We start from the raw sequence: 19,285 nt of genomic DNA on the forward strand, positions 1-19,285 counted from the left end.
CCTATTCGAAAGGACAGATGACGAGGATGATTTGTTTTAATGATCAACTAACTAACGACTAATAAAACACAAAATGGAATCAAAAAGATGATCAAACTGCATGAGTTTCACCTGAATTAATGCATAATAATGTGAACAATGAAGATTCAAGCGAACAGTTTATGACTTTTGGGAAAGTCTCTGTGACCAGAAAAGTTTTATAATGAAACAGATTGGTTTAATTTCATTAAAAATGATTTAAAACTTAAATAACTATTCTGATCCATTACCTTTCTCCGAATGTATCAAATCGCAATTCAGTCCTTTGATCGAGATCTGAAAATCGCTCAAAACGTTTTACCTCTGAATATCCATTTTAATGTTATAATTCCTTGAATTTTTTGACGTTATTTTATTTACTATATCCTCAATTCATCAGCATAATTAAAGCAAACTTATCAATGTTAACTAAAGCAAAATGAATAAAAGCCAATAATTATTAATGTTTATCAAGCCCAACGAGCGTGCATAAAGCTTAAAGTTGAGGCTAAAAATCTGGTTATTTATCCGTCTCTCAATTCATCTCGTTTTATCCAGATTTCAACTCTTAGTCTGTTTCTAGCTTGATTAAAAGGCCAATTAAGTGAAGTGTCAATGTTGATTAGAGTAAATCCATCGGAAAACAAAAGAAAGGATCAAAGGATGAAAGGATTGAATCCATTGAAGCAATGTTGAATGGATAGAGGAGCGAAGAGCCCTTAATGAAGAAGGAGGAGAATGAAGAGGAAGAAGATGTAAATTGCATGGTAGTGATGATAAGGTCAACCAGAAGATAACTAAAGCATAGAGAATGATATTAAGCGATAAACCACGCAAAAGGCTGACAATCGAATAGAGAATCGGTAATCACGAAAGAAGAAGCCAAAGAAAGATGAAAATGAGGATCAACAAGAAGCTTCACCAATTTCTGCTTACCTGTTGTCTTAACGAACCGAGGAAACTGTATCAATAGAGTGCAATTGAAGAGTCATTACGATTAAGCAAAGTGACACAGAAACTGGAAAAATGTTGATTCAATGATGATTTAGTTCACAATTTCATTTTTACACCTTCATTCATTGTTCTCACCACTTTTATCTTCTCCTTCACCACCTCCTTCAAGTTTCACTCAAACTTATTCTCATTCATAGAATATTATTTTTTAATATTATCTTCTTGATCCATCTTAATCAAGATTGTTCATTGTCTCATTTGCCTGTCATCCCAATTACCAGACTCGACAAGTTCATCACAGAAGTTATTTTTTGTTTCTATTTTCATCTTACTCTTTTTAACCACCATTTCATATTCAGAGTATAATATTATTCAGTCTATCAACATATAAATTGAAAACTTAAAACTGTATGCAAAATCAATTGTCCGAAAGTCGCTGTGTTTTCACCTTATTTTTCAATTCAATGTTTATTAAAAAATGATCTCAATTTGGTTAACCACAACTTTTATTTCCAAGTATTTTCATTTCACTTCATCATAAATCATCACCAAATTCATTTCACTTACGATATGATATGAATGAATGAATGGTTGTAAATGAATGAAGTCATCATTCATGAACCAAGTGATTTAGACTGATATTTGACTAATGAAAGTTTACTCCATTTGCTCCTAATAAATTGTTCTGGACTTGGCTTTGAACTGTTATTGACATTAAAACTTGACAAATTACTATGGATATGCAACATAAAATGTCAAACTCCGCTTTGAATCAACCATTATTTTATTATTCGAGGTTTGGCCGATCATTTCATTATAATCACCAAAGTGATGGTCAACTGATCACAACAAGCAACGTTAATTTCAAATCGAAGCGTTCATCTTTAGTTTCCACCATTTCCAAGATATGGAATTGCAAGTTGATCAAACTTCACCAAAGTCGATGCATTGAACTGGTAAGTAAACCTTTTCTCAATTTTGTTTTGATCCACTTAGAGTTATAATATAATCTGAATCCATTGTATTACCATAAATTTATTAGCCATTAAAGGTAAACACAATGATTTGTTGCTAGAAAGACACAATTGACACGATTGTCACATTTAAGCATCAAACTTGGGAACAAAGCGGGTAAAAATGGGTAAAAATCAATTTTTTCCAAATTAAGACTTTGTTAGTCTATTAGGACTTGAAAACTGAGTTCATTCGTGCAATTAAAAGACTTCTCTGATGAACAGTTCTCGAGAAAATCGGGTTCGAAGTTGAAACTTCGATCGCCTTTTGTGCAAATATGGAAGCAAATTTTTTTATCAAAAACATTTCACTGATGTAACTGCTGATGGTCGACCAGACAAAGCACTTATTTTGAGAAATAAAACTTTCCTTTTTCTGCAAAACAGATCAGTTCGATTTACAGTTGAACCGATCGCATTCTATGGCCGTAAGGGTTAGCGAGCTTAAATTCAATATTTGTCTGTGAAAATTGTTGGCACACATAATGACATAAATAATTTTTTCAATTTATTGACAGTTCTCTCTATTTTGGCCGTTGGCCTTAAAACTTTTAGTCTCGATATTTTGATAATAATGGCAGCTACAGTCGTCGTTCTTTGCCCAATTTAGTTCTTTACTAATTAATAATTAAATGCAATTTAATAACTTTCCACTAATAACTTTTGGGTCATGATATTTGGCCTTTAAATGTATGAGAAACAACTTATTCACAAACAAAACTCATCTCAACCCATTTCTTGGTAAATAAACCAATTTTCTGGTTAAACTAACTTTAAACTTGCAAAGAATGCTGCCAAAGACTCGAAAATGCGAGTTAAGAGTTTAGACTTGGTAGGCTTAGTAGAGACATGAAACCTGAATATATTTGTGCAATCCTAACATTTCTCTGACCCATAATTTTCGAGAAAATCGCGTTTAAAGTTGAAACTTGGATAGCATTTTGTACAATTAGGGAAGCAGATTTTTTCGTGAAACTCATTCCCCTAATGTATTTTTTGATGGCCGACCAGAAACTGCTATTATTTCGCGAAATAAAATTTCCTGATCAAAATAAAATAGATAAGTTCGATTTTCAATTGAAACGATCGAAATCTGCGGTCGTATGAGTTAGAAAGCTGGAACTTATTATTAGCCCAAGAAAATTGTTGATACACAACATGAAACAATTAATTTTTTGTAATTATTAACAGTTCTCTTGATTTTGGACATTAACCCAAAAACTTTGAACCTCGATATTTCGACAATGGCATCACCCACAAATCCAATTTTTGAGAAAACATTAGATTTTCTTATAACCTATAACATGACATGACTGAAAACCGAATAAATCTGAGCTAATTCATCTGATAGTGAATCTTCTTCTAACACATCACGAGTAACCATTTACCTTTGTCAATCAAGTATCAAATCTTACAACCTGAGTAATAAAATGTTGTAACTTGCTTCGTAGTTTCTTGAATTATCTAAAAACTTCAATATATCATAGCCCATAACAAAATCTAATGTTTGGGCAAAAAATGAGACTTTTAGGTGATGCCATTGTCGAAATATCAAGGTTCAAAGTTTTTGGGTTAATGTCCAAAATCAAGAGAACTGTTAATAATTACAAAAAATTAATTGTTTCATGTTGTGTATCAACAATTTTCTTGGGCTAATAATAAGTTCCAGCTTTCTAACTCATACGACCGCAGATTTCGATCGTTTCAATTGAAAATCGAACTTATCTATTTTATTTTGATCAGGAAATTTTATTTCGCGAAATAATAGCAGTTTCTGGTCGGCCATCAAAAATTACATTAGGGGAATAAGTTTCACGAAAAAATCTGCTTCCCTAATTGTACAAAATGCTATCCAAGTTTCAACTTTGAAAGCGATTTTCTCTAAAACTGTGGACTGCAGAAATTTTAAAATAGCACAAATGGATTCAGTTTTCATGTGTTTACAACCCAACAGAGTCTAAATTAGAAAGAAAACAATTTGCCACCGTTCCTAACCATTTGTTTCAATTTGTGTAACTTTGTGTATAAATGTGACAATTGTGTTAGTTGTGTCTTTTTAGTAGCAACCAACAAAGTGTACTCAGAGGTTGCCTCAAATCTTAACCATTTACCGTTAAGATTTGGGTACATTAACCCAAAAAGGACCAAATCAAGGGCCACATTCACCAGATTAATATTAAATCAATAGAAAGAGTAAAATTGATGTCAAGAGTAGCTTAGTCTAGTAGACAAAATTGGACAAACAATTGATCAACAGCTCATAAATAGTTGAATAGTTAATTTAATGGAAAGCAATCAGTTCATCACAATGTTTACAACAATCAACTGAATCTGAGATGAAAAAACAGAACTAAAGACAACATGATGTTAACATGTTTAAGTAAGTTGATATGCATAAATATTAGTGATCAATCAAATTGTTTACCAACAATACAATAATGAAAACAAAAGGTAAACCTCGCTATTATCTAAACAATCAACAACAAGTTAAATCATAAATCTAAACACAGCCATCCATTGTATTTATTTGTATGGACAAATGGTGCTATTAAATAATGTGTTTATTCAATTTGATTACTATTTACACTGACTACCAATGATTTAACTAAATGATGATAATCACCATCAAGTCAATAATGGCCAGTGTTAAGGGTATAATCAAAGAGGTTGGTAAAATAAGAAACATATTATAAATAAGCTTAAGATGGGCCAAAGAAGAGGCAAGAGAGCAAGAAGTTGGAGGGCCAAGAAATGAGGTGAATCGGCTTCTTCCCAATCAAACTGAACTCACCACCCTCAACCACCTCCAAATATCACGTGAATTGTTATTCTTGTTGATTGTAAACTTTAATTCTTGGTTACTAACATCTATTTTATTAAACCGAAGACACATTAAAGTACTAACCGTGTTTTCATGTAAAGATGTGAATCCAAGTAACAACCTTCATCTATTGTATTAGGTAACCAGTAAATCATCATTTTTGTCAGCCTTTTTTCATCCTCATCATCATCTTAAATACTCTTCAATTTTGCTTCGATTCATTTACTTTGAAAAGTGCTCACAATTCAACTTTTCAACTGTAAACCGTGAAATTTTGTTTCAGCTGCTCACTGTCGACGGTTGTTACTGTAGTTTGTGTCAGTTTTTAAAATGAAAAGTTGAATGTTGATATTTTTACTCTTATTATTTAACTAATATTTGTGACAATTTTGACAGTCAAGTTTACCTCTTCACTGTCCTTATTGTAACAGTTTTCATCAGGTAACCTTCATTTTACTCATATATTCTCATCTTCATTTTCATTAACTTCGAGTCCAACTCTCAGTTTACCTTTTAACCTCGTCTAGTTCAAGTGTCTATGCTTCTTTTGCCTTGTTTACTTGGATATGTTTTCGTGCAAATAGGATTTGATTTACTAATTTAATAGTTTTTATATTATGTTGATATCAGTTATTAACTCAATCTGGTCAATTTGCAAGAAACATGTAACCTGTGGATTAACCGAGTCAAAGATGACATCTTCAAGCCATTTAACCAACCTCACTGATTCAAATCCTCGTCAATCTTCATCAACTACATTTGAATCAAATTACTGTTCTCGTCCCTCCAACCTTCATCACCATATTCACCATAATCATTACTCATCCTTCAGTTGTAATGAAAACCTGCAACTTGCAACTTACAAATCAAAAATATGGAGATCACTTTCAATGGTATGTTTCAACATATCACATTGTCTAGCTCTCAAATCGCCTAAACTTATCCATTTCACTCGATCTCTGTAACTGTCCAGATTTCAATTCGTTTGACTTATAAATCAAATCTAATTCAGAACAGTTGAGATTCGTTTTTACCTACAAATCATTTATGACTTTGTACAAGTTTGTTGATCAATATTTATTTATAACATTCAAACATTGATTTTCTTGAAATGTGTTGAAAAGTTGATTGGCTTTACTGACAATTGTGAAGCCAATTTTTCACTCAAATACGGAAAGTAAATGATTTGCTGACAATTTCATATTCAATTGCTTCCACAAACTGGTAAAGTTGACCAATTTAAATGTCCACAAAGCTAAAAGTGAGGACAATTTGTGTAAAAATGATAAAAATCACGATTGATCAACAAGTTTATTAACAAACTAAATCAATCATCATTTTACATGTATTTTAAATGGCTTCTTTTACATGATTTACTGACAAATAATAGGCAAAATTGTGGGTCAAAACAAATTTCATATCAAATCTGTTGATCGTAAACTAAAATCATGATTAATCTAATGATTATTTTCTTTCATTTAACAGGGTCTTTCCTTTTTCGCTCTCATCTTATTAACGAGTAAATTTTACGATGTAAATAGAGAAGTAAATTATCTCAAATATATATCAAACAATTGGTTATCACCTCCATCTTCATCAGCCGCTCTTCATCGTCTCAACAATTCAACGAAAGCGTCGCTATCAAATGATCTACAAATGATCAATTCGGTAAATCATCAAATTGAGTCATTGAAGCAAGATTTAAACATTTTAATTGGTAAGTTATAACCTTAATTTAGGGTCAACACGAATCCCAATTGCCTTTGAAACAATGAGCCAAAGTTGACATGAAAAGTAGTCAGTTGAACAGGAATCAGTCTAAGTGATGACAATGATGAACCTGAAAAGTCTGAAAGCAAATATGAAACAATTAGACAAGTTGAACAGTCAACAAGTTATTACAGTTAATAGGGATCACATTGATTAAGGTCAAGAAGGGTTTAATAACAATTGGTTTGAAAAAATATGAAAACTCTCGTCTCACTATCAAATTCATTGAGGTAAACATGAAATTACAATCAGCTTTCTCTCGATCACACCATTTGATTGATCATTCCGTTTATTTATATATTTCTGACTTCGATCATCTTTCAACTTTTCACCATCAAAATGAGTCTAAATCAACCAACCAAATCAATATTGATGATGAAAATTGAAGTTATGTTTTGTAACTTATCCAAACTTATATCCATACTGAATGTTTGCTCATCCAACCTTGGTTAAAGTTAAATTACATTTTCAACTCTTGATTAGAATCAAACTTTTCACATGTTTTAAGACTTGCATACTTTTAAATAATGATCACTTTACATTGCAGTTAACATTTTTTGTGTGTTTGCTGTCATTAATTTAACCAACCTTCAGTCAACTGTTGATCTTCAAACTATCACTATCACTGATCCGAGGTTCATTAATAATCAACTTTTTTGCGTTTACTTTCTTAACTTAACCTTGTTTCGCGTCTTAATTTGTTCAATTAATTAAGCTGATAAAGATATTGTGTTCAACTATAATTTTAAAATTGTTAACTAACCATGCAATTAACTAATTTAGTTTGTGTTAATAGATATCATTAAGAAGCAAACTTTCCTTTAAACACATTTCTCTTGTCTCTTGTTTTTCAGGTGAATTATGGTCTTCACGAACAACACTCCTTTTGAGTGTCATCTTCGTTATCGTGTACATTTTAAGCTGGACCTGGATGTCATATACAGTCCAAGAAGATCACACATCAGTGAGTTTATTCATCAAATTGGTGCAATTAATTTATTGTAAATAGTAGAGAATCTTGAAGATGCTTTTGCAAGTTGATTAGGCCATTGAAATACTGGATACTCCAGTTTCACTTGTTTTATTTTTCATTTACAATTTTGCACAATTTAGTGTATTGTATGGTTAATTTTGAGCCAACAACAGTTCGTCACTTTGATTGTGAATCAAGATTTGTTCTTATTTTTTCTTTACCACCAATAGTACCATTGAGTTGAGTGTATTATGCTGTAATGAAAACAATGATTAAAGGGTCAAAATTGAATAGTAACTGTAAGTTAATACACAGTCATACAGGGAAAGCAAACCTAATTGAATGCCAAGGAAGGTGTTAACAGTTGAGATACTTTTAGGTTAGGAGACAATCAATAGAGCTATTGATTAAATACAAAAATATCCTGATGTGAGCTGCCATTTATCATTTTATCATTTTGTATACAATGTAATAATTTACAAGTAAAAAAGTGGCTAAAGTTCAAACTGTGTGTTCCAGTCAAATTGCACTTTTTATCATTTACTTTGACCGCTTTGAATCAACACTTCAGTCCAAGTTGAAATGACCATCAGGATTCACTTATCAATAAAATTGCTTATCGAAAATATTGGAGAATCAAAATTGAATCTGAATGGACTGAAAAGATGAGTTGCTAGGAAAAGTGTTGAAAATTAACAACAACATTAACAATAAAATTGCATGATAAAACAAATTATAATAATTTAAGATCGAGAAGTCATTGTAAATTGTTGAAAACGAATGCAGACTAATAGATTAAGTTGACGGATTGCGGTCAATCTACTGCATTAACTTGATTCTTAAAATGCATTAGTATAAATGTAACATGATATCAAAGTATCAACGTTGATTAAAATATGTATTTGCATCTAATCGGTTAAGACAGTTAGCATGTATTAATACACTGGTAGCTGCACTTAACGCAACAAATGGGTCAATTTTTACCATAGTCGCCATCTATTAGATCATGCAATTATCTTCAAGGTTGACCATTATTTACATATTAATGTATCTAAAACAATGAAATACCAAAGATGGCGACACCTAAAAATTGCGTTAACTGAAACCCCAATTTGTTGCGTTAAGTGCAGCTACCAGTGTAACTGTTTTCATCAACTCTGTTTTGTAAGATTATTCATTGAAATTAATTACGACTATTTGATTAATTTATTTCTTTTTTTAAAATTTACAGAAGGATGTATCAGTTAAAACAATATTATTATTAACTGTTTTTGCTGTTGTCGATATAGCTGCTAGCGCTGGTTTTGTGTTGGTTCGTATTGTTATGGTTAGTAAATTGATATATTTCAATGAGAATTGTTTGTATCGTTAAAGTAATCATTAATCAACTGCTTTCATCTCTTCAATTGTAGTATGTTCTTCGTAATCGACATTTTCCTATGGAAATGAGAATACCTTTTATACCTGGTGAACACAATCAGTTAACTTCATTCATTGCACTTCGTTTAACTACTCTTAAGGTAAGTCCATTTCAATAGGATTTATAATTGTTGAAGTTTAACCAAAAGTTGAAAACGAATATTGGAGATGGTTGAAAATTGAGACAAAAGCTGGCAGCACTTGCAAAAAAAGCTTAAGGGAATGCTTTTTGGGTTAATGTTAGGCTAAGGTTAAATGAAAGGATCAGAATTTTGTTTGTGCTCTTGTTGCTCAATCTTAATTAGTATGAATCCAAATTATTATTTTGAATATTTCATCATTAATCAATCTTCTTATGTAATGATCCAAGAAAGTGTTAAATTTCATTATTTATTGTGTAATTATGGGTTATTTGCAAGTCTGCTAAATTACCAAAATTAGTTTTAAATAAAAGATTGATAGAGAACCAGTAACAGTGTTTCAGAAGGTATTAATTAACATTGAGAGGAGAAAGAAACTTGAATTTCATTTAATTTATTAGACTTTTATTGTTAGAATCACCTACGGCAACAATCAAGGGACATCAGGTGATTTAGCAATTATTGTTTTGTTTTATACAAACTCAAAGCTTTAAAATTAATTTCATTTTAATACAACAATTAAAGCTGCAAGTATCCAGGATAACAAATATATCCAGTACAATAATTTGGTTTTATAATCTGATTTTACTCTGTTTAGGTTCATTAGTGAGAATAATTAAGACTATGGTAATGATTTATGTACTCGAAACTCTATTACGAATATCTGGCATAAAATTCGTCCAAGATGATAATTATTGAAATAAAATATCCAGTGATGAATTTGGATAAATAATAAATAAGGAAATCAATTTCCTAGCTGAATATTGATTGATAATGGAATAGGAATCTTAGGCCTTTGGTTATTTTCGTGGTTCCCCTTCAAAATGCAGCTCTATTTGTGATAAATATGTTCAATACAATTTGGTAAACACTTAACATTGAAATGAGTATCCAAAAATGGCTAACGAATAAAATCGAATGATTCATTAAGTTGTCAATAATATGAGAAATTTGGTTGATTAACAAGAATATTTCAACCTAAGCAATTTGCACACAACGAAAATACGCTTCAAAATAAATTACACGCTCACACACTAAACTCGATCCACCTACTACATAATAATAGTGCAACTCTTATCATGTATTACAATTATATTACTGTCAATTGGTGTTGAATCTTTTATAAACGCTTGATCATCATGATAGTATTTAGAGCCTTTGGTGTAGATCAGATCCATAAATTAACCTTTGATAGCAATAGTGATCAATCAAACGGTTCGTGTCGGTAAAATTTACATTGTAATTGAGAGTTGAAGATTTGATATTTGCTTGACGCCAGTTGGTGCATCTAACAAGTTGTTGTTTTTTTTGTATCTTATTGTTGATCTCTTGTTGGTTCTTGATGATTGCTTGATTGCTTTTCTCATTTTGATTTTTTTAGTCGCAATCCTGCCTTTTGTCTCTTTTGTTTACTTGATGATCAAACAAAAACAAAAGCCAAAAAATATTCAGGTTATTTACAAATCGCATTATTGGCATGTTTATCTTATTCATTTTTCTTGTTTTCCCCTTTTCTCCTGTCCATATATAAAGTCAAGTTCAGGTACAACTGATATATTCGTGGCAACCATCATTGGCCTATTAACACTACTCCGATTGTACAGTGTTATGTGCGCTGTTTCCTTTTATAACAAAGCGAAAAAAAGTGATCCAAGTTACCATAATAAAAGTATGTATTTCCAATTTTCGTCTTCTAATTTCAGCATAAACTCGAAATGAAATGATCCTGAAATGATGAAAGAATATTAATGGTGAAAATTTGGTAGCATAATTAACTAGCAGACATACCTGATAGAGTTTGAAAACAATATGAAACCATTCAAAATAAATTAGACATGTTTAAGTAAATATGTAGATAGTCTTTAAAGGGTGTAATATCATATAAACATGAATGACAAAATATCTCCATTATATTACATCATTTTTGTTGAACAAGTCAGCCAGCGATCAGAAGTTTTCATAACATTCTCATTTTGTATTTCTTTCTTTTTTGTATTTAAAAGAGCCAACGACCCTTTTAGAGAGCATAAACCCTGGACGACAACCGCCTCACCCACCTCCACCTCCACCAATTCCTGATACCAATGGTTTCCTGCCAAGAACATCGAATGTTTTGTGAGTAAATTGAGAAGAGGTGAATGAATTGATACTCTGATGAATTACGAATTAACTGCAAATCTCTGCTCTTTTAGTCATAAAATGCATAAAAAGTCCGATTTCAATGAAAAATTTGTATCGATTTTACTATCTGTGAGAAAGTATTGAGAAAAAGGAAGTTAATAAAATTCCAAGTTAAAACTTTTAGGTGAAAATGATAATTTCTCATTCCATTTTATCTCCTGGTATTCTTCTTGTGAATTCCTTTTCAATTTTCTCTACAAGTCAACAAGTTATAACGAGTATGTTTCCATGAAACAATCTGAGAACGGGTCATGAATTAGGGTTACAGTTTGTTGTTGTGATACATCAACTTGTTGGTAGCCGGAAATGTAATTCAACAGGAATCTCATATTAATGTGTCATTTGGAATACAATTATTGACGTTACGTTACAAGAATACGTTTTCAGCAGAGGATTAGTGAATCTATTTCGAGAAAAAATGATAAAAATTGATAAGAATTAGAAATGCTTGATGGACAAAATTCTTAAAGTTGAGGCAATTTGAAACTTACTTGCAAATCGATTCATTGATTTTTTCCTCTCTATTTAATAGATCCAAATCCCAATCCAATTCAAGTCTGAAGGAAAGGATGGATATCAGTCGAAGGCTTTCTATAACAGGATCAATCATGAGCGATGAAGAAATCAATCGAGAATTGAAAATACAAGCAGCTGATATGTCCCCGTTAATGCAACGATCAGCCATTGAAAGTGCATTACAAGCTTTGAGATTGTATAATACAGAGAAGCATATCGCCGAGAGCATAAAACAAGACTTTGATCGAGCCTTTGAACCAACTTGGCACTGCATCGTTGGACGTAACTGGGGAAGTTGTGTAACTCATACCAAAAAATGTTATGTACGCTTGGTTTGCCGGGATTTAACCATACTATTGTATAAATCAACTTAACCAGGATTGATTCTAGATCAAAGACCACCTCTACCTTTTCAAAATGAAATCCTTTTACATTTCAGGCCTCTTTTTGAAACATATCAGAATTATATCTTTTATTACTTAGTTACAGTGTGACTGACCTGTCAAATTGATAAAGAATGAGTGTTGAATTCAAAAGCAGTAATCTGTTGGGCTTTACTTGTAAATTTTTTCAGAGTCCATTGGCTCCATTCTTGTATCTTTTTCATCCTTTGAAACTTATTTTTTCCTCAAAGATTTTTGGACGTTTTATATTCCCAATTTGTTGGCTATGTCTCGTAACACATTAGTTGCCATGGTTTAAGTGCGTCTAAAAGGAAAAATGGCGAGACAAAAGAATTAGAATTGAACTTGCAATGATTATTCTGTTTATGTTGATATTTTGGATCATTTGCAGATAAAACTCGTGATCAGTTGATAATCAAAGTTGCAGAACGACTTCAAAGAAAAAAAAATCTTGCCTTCTCTTGAGTGTACTCACTTTCTAACCTGAAAATTTATCTTTTTATGCAATGATTTGAATGTAACCAGACTGGTTTACCTTTTGTTTTTGATGCCATGGTTGCTTTATAAAGTTAATAATTTTTCTAGATTTGTTACGATTTTTTGGCTATTTCTTGAACAATCATCCTGTGTAATCTGATCACAGACGGATCGTGATTAGCATACTGAAAAATCAACATTTCATTGTTGTTAGACTATGCTGTTTCTGTTGCTAGTCTTGTTATTGACCCGTAAACAAGGAATCAGTATGAAAATGATTGCTAATCTAAGGGATTCTTTGTGAACCTTTTTCCCCTTTGAATTTACAATAGGCGGGAGTTTTCATCACTGAACAGATTATCTTTGACAATAGAGTGGAAATGTTATGTGCTATATTAATTAGAGATTGGTGAAAGAGAAAGAAAAAAGGGAGAATTAGCAATGAAATGAAAGAAAAACCAGAATAAAAAAACAGAAATTGAGCGAAAAAAGAGAAAACACGTACACGATTACCAGTATTGCTTGAAGCGTCGTAATTAAAGGTTGGAAATTTAAGGTAGTAACAGCAAAAAAGTAACAGTTCATTTTGTTTGATGACTTAAAAAAGAGTTAAAATTGTCAAGAAAGGCGGATGTTAAAATAAACATGTTGATGCCTATTGAAGTGCCCAACATTAAACACCGGTTTTGATAGCTTTAGCTTCCTCCTTCAACAGCTCAATGTTGGACTGTTTTTCAGGTTGCCATTTAAATAGAAACAGTAGCAAGACATGGATCTGAGACACGATTGAAATAATTTGATGAAAATCTTTCTCGCCATCACTGCAAGAGAAGGGAAAAGAGTAAATGTGTCAAAGAGTCATATGGCAAAGGAGTATTGGTAACTTACAGTTAAACTAAGAAACATGCTGACCACAATAATCTTGAAATGTCAGTTGAATTGTTTGGCAGAATAAAAAATCACAGTTAAAGCTGATTTTCTTATATCCATTCATTTACAGAAGTCACAATAGAAAACAAAAGATAAACAATATTATAAATCGGTTGCATATTCTTAAGGCTACACGAGAAAACAGTAAAGCTTTTAACTTGAGTAACTTTAAAACAGCTAGAGAAGAAGAGGGAAATTGAAAAGAAAGGCTGCCTGTCAGCTGATTCGATGGACAGAGGAAGAGAAGGGAAAGAGGGAAGAGAACAGAAAAGGAAGAAAAGAAAGAGTAAGTCAAGGTAATCAATTCAATTTTGATTTCAGTAACAATTAAGTTGGAGAAGAAAACCATTAAGTATGGCTGAATGGCTTATAAGACATACATTGTGTACAATCCCGAAAATACCATTCAATGTTGTGCCAGCTTTACCTGTCTATGCACATAAAGCTTACAAAAGTTAGTTCACGAGTATTGAGGTTTGAATATTAAAAAACTTCAATTGTGAGATGAAAAGATCACTTGATGGCAACTTGATTTGATAACTTATTTTTTGAAGATTAAATTCAATGCTGTATTTTGTTTTCATCTTGAGATATTCATTTTCAGCTCGTGGAAATTTAAACTTGTGACTTCTCAATGTTAGTAGTCTAAAACATGGCGATACCGATTAATAAACAAGTCTTTGCCATCTTTTCTGGTTCGACGGTTACGATGGTTAGCCGAGGTTTGACAAAAGCCAAAATAAACATTGTCAGCTAACCATTTACAATTCCATAGTTCATCCACCTTCATTTTATTTCATGACGTGTTTTCTTATTCCTTTAATATCTGTTTGTTAAACAGTACATTTCGCATACAAAGTAATTGTATAAGAGACAAAATTATATTTCAAAAATTTTGAGCGAGAGGTTCACTGGGTGAACTATAAAATGTTAGACGCTTGAATCGTACCCATCAAAGAGTGCATTTCACTTTTACTTATTCAATTAAACGCAAAAACAATGAAAAATGAAGCATTCTTTGATGAGGCCATCGGATGCCATATTTGCCATGGATTTTAATAGATCAACACACAGAGGATGGATCCGGTTACTATCAATATTAACCAAATTTAAACACATTGCTAAGACTCTCTGATGGATTTGACATAATTTTAGTTGTTTTCATCCTCTCTCTCTTTTCAAAGTCTCACTCTTCCTTTTAGTTGCTTTAATCGTTTTGTCTTCCTTCTTATTGGCGTTTCTCTCATCATCGCCATCATTTTTCTTCATTATTTCTTCTCTTCTTTTTACATTCATTTCTTCCTTTCTTTTTTTCTCTCTCATTCTCTTACTTATTGTACCACCAAAACGGATTGTCTTGACTTTTTTGTTCTGTTGAACAGTTTTCATGTTTTATTCTGCCTCTTTTAGTGTTTCCCTTATCATTACTACACAACATTAAGGAACCATTTTGCCAGTTTATATCATTTCTCGTGAACGTGAAAATCTGATGGCTATGATGACGATAATAATGATGATAATGATGATAGAAGCTGGTTATAAAGTACGTGCCATGATGATTGTCAGCACATCCTTGATTACTACTGATGGAAGATGAATGTCTCATGAACATGAAAACAACTGAAAGAAACGGAATAATAGAGGCAAAAGTGGATTATATGTTGTTCATTTTTACAAGGCTATCTACCAGAAATAGTTGATAATAGGCATGTAAAGGAGAGATTGCAGGACAAAGAATGTCAAGATTTGACTGAGGATTCAAGGTAGACCTGAATATTTCCTCATTTCATTGACCACAATCAAAATCTCAGAATCGTTCATCTCATGTAATACTTACAACAAGCGTGGAGATAGTGACCCATTGAGACACATAAAAGGTGGACTTGTATATAAGCATAAATAACTCATTGACCATAATTTAATTTTCAGATGAACCCAATAATTCTTAAGCTATACCCAAGGTTTAACCACGCACCTCAACATTATGACCAGAAAACCAGGAAAATGGATAAATCAATTATTGAGATTGGACGTTATAACCAGAAACAATTGACAATGCTCAGATTGTAGGAAAATGGCGTTGATTAGTCAACTAAAGCTGGCTCTCGATCCTTGTTTTCCCTGATTCATGATTTCCACCTGTAAGACTGGTCATTTATTATCAACATTTCAAGCCAATATTTTATTCGATTTGGTTCCCTGCAATTTTCTTTGATAAACCAACAACTCTAAATTGATTAGTCTCTGCAATTGTCAATCAAATTGTGTTATTAAATGTTTCCACACTTCCCTGTTAATACACTTTACATTATATTTATTCATTTAAACTGATTTTCGCATTTGAAAGCAGAAAAAAAACCTTCGACTAAACCTTGAACTTAATTTCCTTTTCTGTTCAAATCAACTGTTCTCAACAAATCTCACTACTATTTAGGGTATCAATGATTATAATTAATCGATTGCTTCCAGAAAAGCTAAAAGCATTACGTATTGAGTCAAGTCAAAAAGGTTGTTTTTTTGTGGGCAAACTGTACATTTGGCGTTAGATTGCATGTGATTTAGGTGAATCTCAACATTGTCACATTATAATGTAATCACAGAATCTCTTGAATACATCTTAAACCGATTTAAAATAAAAGTTATTAAACCGTTACAAGGGAAAATAAATTAGAATAGTTGTAATTACTGAATAAAAGGAAAGGTATCATTAAAACTAACAAGTACTAATTAACGTTGATTTGAGTGACAATTAGACAGCTTGAAAGACAATGGACTGAGATGCTTGAAAAGTTAAATGTTGGGATAAAAAATGTTTGTCCTCACAAACATTTATCCAACAATTAAGATTGTAATGAACATATGAAAAAAAGGTTCATAATTAATGGTAGCAATTGATAAATTATCTTCACTTGCGTTGATTTAGCTACGATTTAATGGTCAAATGATGATTAAAAATTACGTTAACCATTCTCATTTGAATCATTATAACGAGAGAGGAAAAAAAGCAATTAAAATATATTTTCAACTGATGACATTTTGATTGAAATCGAAACAACAATAATAATTAATTGACAGAGAACATTTAAACTGAATTGAATGAAGATTATGATTAGATTCCCATGACAGACTAAATGATCATTTCATACAAAATCATCTAAACATCATTAAATTGGCATCTTTAAAGATTTAATTAATCATTTTTGCTATCATTTTAAATAAATTAAATAAACATGTTAATCAGTTGTATTTCAATTTGGATGAAAAATTGACCAGAAAAATGGCAATTCAATGTTATTTGCTGCTAGTTGATGAAGTAGTTGATGAAGTAGTTGATGATGATCGTGATTATTTTCATGATTATGGTACTAATTATGATGACGATGATTACGAGAGATTTGAATGTTATCAAGGATGAATGAATCTCTCACATAATCAGCTCAATTTTAAGTGTAACAAGATTTAAAGTGTAAAAAGGTGTTCAATGTTGATAACATGATGCAAAATGCCAATCATTTGAATCATGGTCAAGGGAAAATGAACAAGATGAAGATGAAATGATGAGACCAACCCCAAGAAACAGTAGTTGATTCAATGTTGGCCACAAGGTTAACAATTAAGTTTGCTGTTTATACCTAAATTGATAATCATCAGTTTAAATGAAATAACGATCATTATATCAACCCTTTTTTGTTGGAAAAGGTATTTAATAAAAAAGAACTGAATCTTCCCACATTTTAATATTTTTTTGTTTCATCTCTTTTCATCCAGTGAAACCCACTTGCAATGGTTTGCCTGTTATTGTTGTAACACTAATAATACCTTTTATGCTCAATTGCTGTAAATTGTCTAAATTATCACAGTCAAAGGTCAACTCATCCACTTGGGTGTCCATTCAATTAAATTATTTAAGATTTAAGATGATTATCATCAGATGAATTGAGCTTAAGGGTCGAGATGATTATGTTGATGAGAAATATCAAGATTTATCTTTTCAAGAAAAGAGTTACTTGAGATGCTCATTAATCAAGGTAAAGGTTTGTTTTGTTTTTTTACTTTAACTCGTCTTTTTTTCTCATTCAATTTTGTACAATTTAAAAAATAAAAACAATCAAGTTAATGTTGTTTGATCATGTTTTGATTAGATTTATTGTTAAACGGATCAACAAATGAATAATCAAATGAATCTGACAATTCAAGTTCAAGTTTATTCATATTTATAATGAAAGATTCAACTTCATTTTTCTTTCTCATTGAAATATTAAAGTCGCTTTCATTTTAAATGTCAAATTTTAGGTTGCAATTGGATCTTTGCCTTGCAACAGATTCTCGGTAAATTGTTGAGAATTGAAAATTAAATTAAAGTATCAATTGGTATCAAGTAAATTGTCAATTTGTTACTCTGCAATCGTCATTTAAAGTGTTAATTCATTTCCTTGCAACTCTTTCACTTCCAAAATTAAACAGAGCGTAATACTGAAAACAAAAAAGATGTGTGAAAATGAAAAACGTTTGAATGTAATAAAATGTTTAAACTTAGTGGAATGGATGAAGATGAAGATGATGAGGTTTCTACGGAAGTATAAGTTGCCTTTTAATTGTCTTCCCACATCAGATGAACAGAGAGGATGAATTGTCAGTAACAACACAAAGAAAACAAAAAAAGTTAAACAAAATATCGTTCAAGTGATTTCAACTGCAACGAGAATCGGTAATGGTTTATCATCACCATCATACCTATCATCATAAGTCAACATGTTTACAAGAACCAGAAAATTGGACAATATTTTGGGTTATTTGAAGGCAACTGCAAAGTTTCATCAACATTGGCCATTTGTGGCTATTTTAATGTCTATGTTTACATTGGTTGAACACTTGGTCGAGACTCTTTTATTTACTCTCTTTACCCAATCTCATTAATTAATTGATTTTTGCGTTAACAACAGTTCAATGAGTTTAATTACCTGTTTGATATGCTTTTAATATGTTTGATTAGACTAGACTATTATCATAATATTGGCATTAATGGTGTTGAGAGAAGTGTTATTAACCTTTAATCATTTTATGTAATGGTATCATTACTTTCATTATAGTGGTTGTCAAAATAAACTATTTTCATATTTAGATGCGAATAACTTTGCCATGTTGATTGAGACTTTTGAAAATGGCACCGTTCGATGGGCGAAAATGCTCCAATATTTGGTTAATCTTTGCAATTCCTTTCAACTCAGATCTGTAAAGTTGTTTCAAAAGTCGCCAAAACAAAAAAGTGACAAATTGCATTGTTTGTCAGTTGTCAATTCATTGGAAGAGATTTATTCTGAAATTCAAAAATAACTCATTTGACAATTCATCAATTATAAATCTGTGAACATAATTGCACCACTAAACACTGAATTTAGGATTGAAAGAAAAAATTGGTAATGAAATCCCTTGGCCGAGATCTAAAATTTGACGAATGGCAGGTCAATTGATAAATATTATGCTAACAATATCTTGAGACAAATATACAGAAAGATTATAAAAGGCAATCGAATATGCCATTCTCGCAGGTCATCGAACGGAACTTGCACATTAGCTATATCGAGTATTTTTGTACCTCGATATTATAAAATCGCAACGCATTCAAAAGATGTGGACGTTCTGAAGAGGAATAGTCCATTCTAACGCTC

At 31.5% G+C, this 19,285-nt stretch overlaps 1 protein-coding gene and 1 long non-coding RNA gene across 4 annotated transcripts; one reads left to right on the forward strand and one right to left on the reverse strand.

Annotated features, from left to right (window-relative positions):
- The first annotated feature begins 1,204 nt into the window (after nt 1-1,204).
- LOC107370326 (uncharacterized) lies at nt 1,205-12,795 on the forward strand. Of its 2 annotated transcripts, none has more exons than XM_015938326.3 (8): nt 1,205-1,928; nt 6,292-6,523; nt 7,431-7,540; nt 8,781-8,876; nt 8,962-9,069; nt 10,642-10,777; nt 11,112-11,223; nt 11,822-12,795. In XM_015938326.3, exons 1-8 carry the CDS (start codon nt 1,707-1,709, stop codon nt 12,177-12,179), a joined length of 1,374 nt encoding a protein of 457 aa, XP_015793812.1. In that variant the 5' UTR covers nt 1,205-1,706; the 3' UTR covers nt 12,180-12,795. The 2 variants fall into 2 exon arrangements, with proteins under 2 accessions (XP_015793812.1, XP_015793813.2); XM_015938327.3 differs by lacking the exon at nt 1,205-1,928 and adding an exon at nt 5,332-5,699.
- LOC107370327 (uncharacterized) lies at nt 9,835-13,837 on the reverse strand. 2 transcript variants are annotated; one of them, XR_016197795.1, is made up of 8 exons: nt 13,575-13,837; nt 13,192-13,507; nt 12,745-13,076; nt 12,364-12,513; nt 11,781-12,304; nt 11,408-11,692; nt 10,897-11,356; nt 9,835-10,834 (listed from the first exon to the last, which is right to left on the reverse strand). It is a non-coding gene; the product is annotated as an uncharacterized LOC107370327 (long non-coding RNA). The 2 variants fall into 2 exon arrangements; XR_016197796.1 differs by having other exon boundaries at nt 11,781-12,209; nt 12,305-12,513.
- Between the last annotated feature and the right edge of the window lie 5,448 nt (nt 13,838-19,285).

The sequence above is a fragment of the Tetranychus urticae genome, chromosome 1, assembly GCF_039701765.1.
Source record: "Tetranychus urticae isolate SD_2017Ah chromosome 1, NJAU_TeUrti_SD_1.0, whole genome shotgun sequence".
Classification (NCBI taxonomy): Eukaryota; Metazoa; Arthropoda; class Arachnida; order Trombidiformes; family Tetranychidae; genus Tetranychus; species Tetranychus urticae.